This window comes from Anoplophora glabripennis, unplaced genomic scaffold, assembly GCF_000390285.2.
Source record: "Anoplophora glabripennis isolate ALB-LARVAE unplaced genomic scaffold, Agla_2.0 scaffold2794, whole genome shotgun sequence".
Classification (NCBI taxonomy): Eukaryota; Metazoa; Arthropoda; class Insecta; order Coleoptera; family Cerambycidae; genus Anoplophora; species Anoplophora glabripennis.
In genome coordinates, this window is record NW_019418868.1 from 1 (window position 1) to 10,893 (window position 10,893).

General features: G+C 32.6%; 1 protein-coding gene across 1 annotated transcript; it reads left to right on the forward strand.

The window, feature by feature from the left end:
• The first annotated feature begins 1,329 nt into the window (after positions 1 to 1,329).
• On the forward strand, positions 1,330 to 5,591 carry LOC108916428 (protein hunchback-like). The gene is made up of 3 exons (XM_018722678.2): positions 1,330 to 1,597; positions 1,654 to 1,922; positions 4,877 to 5,591. The coding sequence occupies exons 1-3, from the start codon at positions 1,427 to 1,429 to the stop codon at positions 5,571 to 5,573; spliced, it is 1,137 nt and encodes a 378-aa protein (XP_018578194.1). The 5' UTR covers positions 1,330 to 1,426; the 3' UTR covers positions 5,574 to 5,591.
• The last annotated feature ends 5,302 nt before the right edge of the window (positions 5,592 to 10,893 follow it).

A 10,893-nucleotide genomic window follows, 5' to 3' on the forward strand; every position in this document is an offset into this window, starting at 1 on the left:
CTTATAGTAGACAGCCTGTATATATATATATATATATATATATACAGGGTGTCCCGTTCATGTTTCAAAAAAACTTGTGCCGTTTTATGTGAGCAAAAAAATGCAACTTCATTTTCCTCGAAAATGGTACATGCTACCGAATTTCGACAAGTATACCTTTTTTGTAGTATGCTTTATAGTTTACAGAGCCATTTAGAAATGTAACAAATTTTGACTTTTAACATATTTTTTTCAATTGTACCCCTGCAATTACCTGTATCGGCGACATTGCTTTTCAGAAAGAAACCGTTTGTACATTATTCTTAAGGTACGGTTGATGTTTACTCGTGTACAAATTTTGACATTTTTATATTTAGCCGATTTAAAGATAATTAAGAAAAATCATTTGGAAAGTAACAACTTCAACACACTGCATCTCGAAAACAGGGCGTCTAAGAAAATAACTTTATACGAACTACCCCTATTATTTTCTCGCACACAAGTTTTTTTGAAACATTAAGGGGACACCCTGTATATTAGGGTACTTTGTTTGAAATGTACATTATTTTTTTCGTTTTATCGGCGAAATATTGTTTTGATCATTGGAAAAAAAAATTTTCACCAAATTTCAGCTCTTAAATTTAATTTTTAGTACTCGCTATTTTAGTTAAAATTTTCCTATTCATTTAACACATAAACCTACCGTTTTTTTTTAAATTATCCATATCTCAGCTGCATTTTACGTTACTTTATTGTCCATAGCCGATAATTATACAGAAATCTTTGTTCTTTGAAAGTGTCCATAACAGGACTAGGTGTCTTGTATGGTGTCACTGCCAAAGAATTGTTTTTATTTTATCGTTCTTTGCATTTTTCTTATAAATGACTAGACCTACAGCAAAATCGATGACATTTTTATAGAAAATTAAATTTAGTATAAAAAAAGTCCTCAGTAAAGCTGTACAGTTATTATTTCATGAAATAAATAGATTCAAATGTGAAAAAATCTTAAAAACTTTTATCTTGATAGAATAATTGAAATTGCAGATAGAACTATAGAATAGGAAAATTTTAAAATTAAATAGCGAGTACTAAAAATTAAAATTAAGAACTGAAATTTGATAAAATTATATTTCCAATTTTTAGAACAGTATTTCCTCAATGGAGCAAAAAAAAAGAAATGTACGTTTCAAACGAAGCACTCTAATGAATATATCTCAATTCGCACACCTCAACACATTAGAGCGACTTAACAATAATTGATATTTTCTGCCAAAGCGATTTTCTTTCTCTTTGGTTAAAGTTACATATATTTCAGAAATTTGATAGCGAAGGCAAAGAGGTTATATGTAACGTTTGCAGAAGAAAGTTAAACGCAGCATTCGAATTTAAGGCAATTTGTCTGAAGACCGATTTCACAATTATTCCATATGTGGATTGTGAAAAAATGTTACAGCTCGATATAAGAGATGTGTATACGAAGGAAAAGACAAGCGAGTCAATGGATATTTCAGATGGTCAGAAAATATGTCGATTGTGTATGGAGCCAGTAGAAAGTGAGTTTAGGTGCATTTGTCAAGAGGAGCTTGAAGTTATCGAGAAATTGGCTCCTGAAATGGTATCAATGATATTAAATAGTTACATTTTTCACAATACAACAAAACTACTTTGCAGAATATAAATATCATCAAAGATCCCGTTGTATGTAAGGAATGCTTTGATTCTGTGTGCACCCACAACAGTTTCCTAAAAAATTGCTGGGAAGTACAGGAAAAATTTGGAGGTATTTTTAATAGCGCAGCAACAGAGAGTCAGATGGATACGTCATCATCTGATTTATTCGTTAAGACTGAAAACGAGGACAAAGAATTCGATATTAACCAGATGGAAATGTCGATCAAAGCTGAAAGTATCGACATAAAATCGGAAGATGAGGAAGGGAGGTAAGAGAAGACTATTTTAACAGTAATTTAAAAGGTAACCGTATAACTCTAGATCTTATTTAATTTTGCATTTCTTGCATACATTTTTTGTATAATTAATTTTATCATATTTTCAAGAAAAATATGACCAAATTGTAATAAAAAATTATTTGGTTCATATGATAATAAAATTGTAATAATGCCCTGTGGAGTGTAAAAACATATAACTACATTTGGAATAACCTATAACCCCTTATAGCCCGAGAGCCAGCAACCGTTTTGAGGTAGTCATTTGGCAAAAGCTGAAAATTTTTCCTACGCTTCATTTGGTATCACTAGTAAGTAAATCGACCTCCAGCTCGCGCACTTCTGGGGGGTTTAGCTGCGGCAGCCTCTCAAACACGTAAAATAATAAAATAAAAAAACTAATACCGCAAAAGCTGAGACTTTGTTGACAAGTTAATTAAGTTATAAACAAAAGAAAAAACGCAATCCGCTGACCTAAACAAGTCAAAAATATGCGCTAGGTAAACTGATACCGCAAAAGCTGAAATTTGGTAAAGTAATAGTCAACTTAACCAGTTATACGAAAAAAATGGTCCGCTGAAGTTTTTGTGGTGTATAAGTGCTCAGCTGACGAGTTGAAGGCGCAGCACATCGCTATAAGCGCGGGCGCGTTGAATCTTTAACTTTATCAGCTGAGCACTATTCCCTCACTAAAAATAAAGCTGAGTATTTTTTTCATTTAACTTATTAAATTAGCTATTGTATTAACAAATTTCAGCTTTTGCGGTATGAGATATCTATAATTTTTCCATTTTTTAAGTCTTAGTAGTAATTATATAAAAATATTCAACTTTTTTTCGAATATTTATTTACAGTAAACGTTATGTATGAAAAAATTTAATCTATTTCATCTTCCGATTCATCACCCTCAAACTCATTGTCGCTGGAGTCAATGTCGATTCCTGCCATTTCTTCCTCATCATCTGTAATTATATAATAATAATGTTAATAATAACAACCACGGTAGCGAAGTCGGTCAAGCATGCCGTGGCAGGCATTTCTCGGCCAGACTTCCTATTCTGGTCCGGGTTCGATCCCTGGTGTCGGCACTGGCAATGTCGATGGATAAAGGGTGTTTGTCCGCGTTTTTTCAAGTGTAACCCCCTTCCGCACAGCCTCTGGCTTTGGATTTGGGGGTTGTCTCATTTCTGTGGTGTATTTTATGTTATATTATTAAAAAAACGTTAATTATAAAAAATAATTTTTAAATTGTATTTTACATATATGTAAATTAAATAATCAAAAATTTACACTTAAATAATTAAATTTCATTATAGAGCGAACTATATTAGTATATTCTAACCTCTACTATTTCTTTGTTCATCCTCGATAATTATATCTCCAAGGGAAGAGGACAGCTGTTCACCCTCGAACCATTTAAAAATAAATTTGTTCCCATTCTCTTCCCAGCCGATATCAGTCGGATATAATTCTGTTGGGACCTGAAGATGAGCGTGTGCCCAAATATTTGCAATATACATTGTCCGCAGCAAATGTTGGTGCAGTTCAATTTTGCGAGGCGGTAGAGCTGATCCGTCGATATTATTTTTTGGCAAATGGAATATGTCATCGTTTCTTAAAATATTATATGTCTTCAAAAATGTTGCAACTCGAGCCTCGTTGACTTTGTTAATTTTTTTAAATCCATACATTCGACAAACATATTCTTCTATACTATCAAATGTATTCTGCATCCCTCCATCAGGTACGTTGCTTAATTTAATAAAACTATCGATGAAAACTTCAGACTTGCGTAAAAGCTTATAGGGCCGAGTTTTTCCTTTTTTGAAAAATGATGGTTGTATTCGCAACCTGTGAGGACATGAAAAGCTGGCAGTGCTGCGCTTAATTTAGGGCCTAGTGTTTTATATAGATGACTTATGTTAATAAAACGCTGATTATTACCGACTCCGGCTTCCATAGAAACTTTAACATTAGGATTACTTATGGCACTCATGTTAGCCAGATTGGAGTAGGAGAGGGGACGTATTGGATGCGGGGACCCATGACGTTCAGGTGAGGAAAAAGGAATCTTTCAATCTATGAACCGAATATCCAGTTTTGTACTCATGCGATTGTAATTTCCGAAGTGGTTATCTAACTTTATATATATGTACATTACATACATATATTTACTGTTTATAATTTTGTTATGCAAACATAAGTATTTAAATGTGAATATTTATTAAAATTATTTGAATTGAAAAACTCGTGAGATCATTTATTGTAAATAAATATTCGAAAAAAGTTGTATATTTTTATATAATTACTACTAACACTTAAAAAATAGAAAAATTATAGATATCTCATACCGCAAAAGCTGAAATTTGTTAATACAATAGCTAATTTAATAAGTTAAATGAAAAAAATACTCAGCTTTATATATAGTGAGGGAAAAGTGCTCAGCTGATAATGTTAATGATGCAACGCGNCCTTCAACTCGTCAGCTGAGCACTTATACACCACAAAAACTTCAGCGGACCATTTTTTTCGTATAACTGGTTAAGTTGACTATTACTTTACCAAATTTCAACTTTTGCGGTATCAGTTTACCTAGCGCATATTTTTGACTTGTTCAGGTGAAAAGCTGAGGCATAACCCCCCACTCTAAAGTCAGCGGATTGCGTTTTTTCTTTTGTTTATAACATAATTAACATGTCGACAAAGTCTCAGCTTTTGCGGTATTAGTTTTTTTATTTTATTATTTTACGTGTTTGGGAGGCTGCCGCAACTATACCCCCCGGAAGTGCGCGAGCTGGAAGTCGTTTCTCTTACTAGCGACACCAAATGAAGCATAGGAAAACTTTTCAGCTTTTGCTCTTTTGGTCATCAAAAAAGGTCGCTGGCTCTCGGGCTATTAGAATTAACACCTCACTTTGGAAAATACCCTGTATATGTAATTTTTTCAGTGACTCGCTACTGCAGAGCTCCGATAGTGAATCATTCGAGAAGAGTGTCCTTAGAGATGAGGAAGAGGATGGATGTAAACATGAGAATAGAGCGACAAACGAATGTAATACCAAAGTCAACCAGGACGACAAAGTATTTTACAAATGTGATAAAAGTATTTACGATCCTTTGCAGGTTCAAACGTACAAGTGTAACGACTGCAATTACAAAAGTATATACAAGAGTAATATAAAACGACACCAACTGAAACATAAAGATCCTTCTCGGGTTCAAATGTACAAGTGTAACGACTGCGATTACAAAACTAAACACAAGAGTGATATGAAAAAACACCAACTGAAACATAAAGATCTTTCACAGGTTCAAATGTACAAGTGTAACGACTGCGATTACGAAACTAAATACAAAGGTAATATCAAAAATCACCAACTGAAACATAAAGAGCCTTGGCAGGTTCATGTGTACTGGTGTAATGACTGCGAATACAAAACTAAATACAAGAATGCTTTCAAACTGCATCAACTGCAGCATAGAGATCCTTCTCAGGTCAAAATGTACAGGTGTAACCACTGCGATTACAAAACTAATTCCAAGGATAATATGGAACTTCACGAACTGAAACATAAAGATCCTTCGCAGGTCCAGATGTACAGGTGTAACGACTGCGATTACGAAACTAAATACAAAATGAAATGAAAAAACACCAACTGAAACACAGAGATCCTTTGCAGGTTCAAACGTACACGTGTAATGAGTGTGATTACAAAACTATATACAAGAGATATATTAAACAGCATCAACTGAAACATAAAGATCCTTCGCAGGCTCAAATGTACAAGTGTAACGACTGCGATTACAAAACTAAATACAAGGGTGATATGAAAATCCACCAACTGAAACATAAATATCTTTCACAGGTTCAAAAGTACAGGTGCAATGACTGTGATTTTGAAACTAAATACAGGAGTTATATCAAACAGCATCAACTGCAGCATAAAGATCCCTCACAGGTTCAAATGTACAAGTGTAACGACTGCGATTACAAAACAATAAACAAGAAATGTCTCAAAAAGCATCAGCTGAAGCATAAAGATCCTTCTCAGGTTCAAATGTACAAGTGTAGCTACTGTAATTATGAATGTATATACAACAGTTCTATCAAACTGCATGAACTGAAACATAAAGATCCTTCACAGGTTCAAATGTACAAGTGTAACGACTGCGATTACGAAACTAAATACAAAAATAATATTAAAAACCACCAACTGAAACACAAAGATCCGTCGCAGGTTCAAACGTACAAGTGTAATGACTGCGATTACAAAACTATATCCAAGAGATATTTTACAAAGCACCAACTGAAACATAAAGATCTTTCACAGGTTCAAAAGTACAGGTGTAATGTGTGCGATTTCGAAACTAAATATAAGAGTTATATCAAACGGCATCAACTGGCACATAGAGAAGGTGTACCGACTGCGATTATGAATCCAATTGCAGGAGTGGTATAAAATATTACATGTTGGAACATGGACAGCCTTCACGGGTGTATGAGCATGCAAAGGCATGTCGCAGATTCAAATGCAGTACGGCCCATTGAAGTGCAAAATCCAGTAAAAAATTTAGGCATTTAAGAGACCAACCATAAATATGTGAATATAAAGTAGAATGTAAAGTCTGCCGTGAAAAACATCGGTTCAAACAGAAACTCTCACTGAAACAGGAAGAGACAAGTGATTTTGGACTAATGCTGTTGTAACCAACGAATTCTAACCCCCTATAAGGAGCTTTATGAAAATAATACCTTACATTCAGTTGTAGCCAGCATCTAGATAAAGAACTACTAATTGGATAGAGACAGTATATTTACGTATACCCAAAGAGACACAACGGCAGTGGCGTAGGGGATATATTTTGACGCGGATAAAAAATTATTTATTCATTTATTTATTCACCCAACTGCACCCAAGTAACATGTACAAGGCCCAATTGCAGGTTACAATAAAAGTACATTACACACACCTAAATACCTAAAGTGAGCTACAAACACATTGTGATAAAGCAGTATTAAAAAATATTTATCACTAGGAAAACGAGTGGTATTGTATAACATTGTCAACCATTACAAAGCAGTATTTAAAATCCTTATCTTAACCTAACAATATATTCTTAATTAATAATAAAACATATATTTGTTGCCTAAGAAAAGAAAAAAAAAAAGAATTCGTTGATCTGTACCACTTAGAAATTGTTTTTGTATGTGACAAAGCCATGTTAAAACTTCTTCTTGCATAATTATAAGCATCTGTTGAATAAAAGCTTAACGTTAAGGCAAACGACCTAAGCTCAGATGAACACGTTTTACGAGATTGTCATTTTCTTGATCTTTGACAGATTTCACCTAATATTCCATATTCCTAAAATTACATATTGTTTACAGACACAGAAAGAATAAGTATTTTTCAACTTACATGAATGATACACTGAGCAGTTTCTGTTAAGTCATATTTCTTTTTCAAAAATTTCAGAAGAGAATTAAGGCTACAAATTCTGGCTTTTAGGCGACTCTTTGCTGCCTGCTGCAGACTTCGGATTTTGTTTGCATTTTAATTTTTTTCTTACAAATACTCCAATTTTTTCTTGCTCCTTTTGGACTATCCATGTCAGAAGTATGGCATTCTCCAAAATATTGTGGATAAGGTCTTTTCCTAAAAATGATGAATTATCTATTCCAGATGTATTTTACTATTCCAGATGTATTTTATACAGGGTGGTCCCGAGGTAATGGGTCAAAATTCATGGGTAGATTCCCCAAGTAAAAATATTGCGATTTAGCCGAACTTACCTTAGTCCAAAAGTTGATAGTTAAAGAGATACAGGGTGTTAAATGTAAAATATTATTTCAGTTTTTTTTTAAATTTATTCCTTAACAAATCCTCACAAAATTTTGGGGATTGGAGTTCTTTGAGTTGAGTAATTGAAATCTGGTCACATTTTGGTTAAAGTTCATAGAGGGCGCTAGCTGCAGTAGATTGAATGTGTTAAAAATGACATAACTTTTTTGTACTTGTAGCTATCTCGCACCATTTTCGAGATATTTGGCTTTGAAACTTCCAATGCTGTTGCATTAAATTACAATTAAGTACCTACAGGATTATTAATTTAGTGGTAAAGTTTCTTAAGTAGGATTTGGACGAAAATCAAATAATTGACGTTTTCCATTTGTCTTACTTATTGCTGTCATGTGTATGCTAATTTCTATTAAGTATTATTCGTACTTAATTAAAATTACATCTTAGCTCCCAATTTAAATTATTTACTAGCATACATAAATGTGGAATAGAATGCCGAGATTTTCGTTTTTTGAGTTACATGAAATCAAAAACTATAAACACTTGAGAAGAACTTTAGTAGCAGGTTTTAAATGCTGCAAAGTCATTTCGCGTTAAGGATTTTTATACAAATAAGACAATATTTTAATAAGCGCGTTGATAAATGTATTGAAGTTAGAGGTGGACATTTTGAACAATTATTGTCAAAAAGGCATATTTTTTACTAATGTTTGCTATTTTACTGTTCATTACAATTTTTAATTCTAAATAAACCCTTGTTTTTGACATTTCTAAATTATTTTAATTATTTCAACTATTAGCATTGGAAGTTGCAAAGCCAAATATCTCGGAAACGGTGCGAGACAGCTACTTTCATAAAGTTTATCTTTTTTTGTGTAAAAAAAGTTGGAAAATAAGGATTTGATACCAAAGATGAGACCTTAAGGTAAAACAAAGTTATGTCATTTTCAACACATTCAATCTATGGCAGCTGCAATAATATGCAATGACTGCAATAATATAAACAAAATTATACTTACTTCAATAGCTTCTATACAACTCAAAAATCTCTTACCTCATATTGGCACTAGATGCGTATTCAAAAAAATAACATGCATTATAAAAAACTTTTGTTCAAACAATATTTTATACAAAACTAAACTTTTTTACACAAAGGAAAACCAAGAAGTACACTCTGCTAATAATGAACTGATATATGTTGTATACTGTCTGGACATAAGATTCTGTAGGTAGGAAAGCATAGAAGTTTACGGATGATCTCAAAAAAAAAATAAAATAAAACGGTGCGTTTACGCACCTTTGGCCGCTAATGGGTTAATCTGTTTAAAGGAGCCCTTTACACATATGACTAAATAAATAAGACTCGTGAAAAGGATAGGAAGAGCAGAATCATGAAAGCACGAGCGCCACAATGGGTCTGGAAAACACGCCATCGTTAGCACTATTTATGTATCGAAAACTGTAATACTAACTTGAGCAGAAAAGTAATGTTGGTATTAGAACCTATAGAGTTCGCTGGAAAAATTAAAAATTTGATATTATATGTATTCTTTCGTGCAGTAGCCGAACAAACTTATTGCAATCGGCAACTAGCCAATCATAATACAGCATTTTTAAAATTCTTAATCATGATTGGTTCTTTACTGTTGATTTCAATCACTTTGTTCAATACGAAAGAATACGTGTATTGAAAATTAGGTCACAAAGGGGATGTGTTCTGTGGATTAGGTTTGAGGTTATTTCTTCTCTATGTTGTATTCACAGATTAGAAAGTGGTTGTATTATGACTAATTAACTCGTAAGTTACCGTGCTTTTGATAATAATTGTTTTCTATTTTAGACTAAAATTTAATGTAACGCAAGAAGATAATTATAATTGTTGAATCGTTCATCTGAATTGTCTTACTGCTTTTGCTTGTTTTACTTTTTAATAGAAAATGTCTGGAATGATCTCACGTTACTGTTGTGCACCAAACTGCAAGAATACATATTATTTATATACCACAGATACTTCTTACAGAAATAAAAGCTTTTTCAGAGTTACTGCAGAGTGCAGACAGGAAAATGATTTGGATAGAATGTAAACCAGATTTTAACTTCATCAACGAAAAATGTTATTTTTGCGAAGACCACTTTGAATTAAAATGTTTTAGAAATAGTAGGAAGAATAGCCTCAACAAAAATGCAGTGCCAACAATATTTTGTGAATCAAATAGTATATCATCACATTTAGATTCTCTTAATAGTAACATTTACTTGAAAACTACTCTAGAGTCAGTTAAACAGTTTGTTAGTGAAACATTAGAAAATGCCGAAATTAATAAATGCCAAACATCAATGTTAGATGATTTTTCAGAACCACCATTTAAAAAACCAAAATACACTTATTCCAAATTGCCATCTCTAAATACCACTGCAAGTACTAGTACTGTTATTGTTGACGACGCCATGCCGGATGAAGTAGATTCAAATACTGGTGTAAGTACTTCACATAATACTTCATTTTGTCAAAACTTCACTTGTAAGTCGAATAGTAGACAACAAAAAACGCTTTTAAAATCTCTCAATGTAAAAAGCGTCTCAACTTTCAGATAAAAATAAAAAGTTTTATTATTTAGACCGTAAACAAAAAAATTTTAAAATTAAAAACAAAATTATAAAGTGTAGAAATAATTTGTCCAATGTTTGTAATATCACTTATTCAAGGTTATTCACAGATTTATCTCAACGTCTCGATCCTATTGGAGTAAAATTTATTGAATCACAAATTACTAATTGCAAAAAGAAACATCCTATATATAACTCAGAAAATAAAGCACTTGCTTCAGCTATTTATAAACGGGGCCGTACGTGTTATCGATTTTTACAAAAATTGTTTGTACTACCTTATTCTAACTCTTCCATAAGAAAATATTTAGGCCAAATACCTTTAGAAGTAAGAATCAATAGAAAACATTTATGTAAATTATCAGAACGTGTAAAGAAAATAAATTTAAGATATCGGGTTTGTTGTTTAGTATTCGATGAAATAGCAGTCTGCTAATTTAAGTTATGATATTTCTAAAGACCAAGTAATCGGATATATAGATCTTGGATCCCTGGGTAGACAAAATGTGGTAGCAAATCTACTGATATTTGCTACTCATACTATCAGTATTTAAATT

Bases quoted from the DNA above. Each gene is read 5' to 3' on its own strand.
- LOC108916428 (XM_018722678.2), top strand. From the start codon at position 1,427: ATGTTACAGCTCGATATAAGAGATGTGTATACGAAGGAAAAGACAAGC. The intron at 1,598-1,653 runs GTATCAATGATA...ACTACTTTGCAG, and splicing joins AGAAATTGGCTCCTGAAATG to AATATAAATATCATCAAAGA. The intron at 1,923-4,876 runs GTAAGAGAAGAC...TAATTTTTTCAG, and splicing joins TCGGAAGATGAGGAAGGGAG to TGACTCGCTACTGCAGAGCT.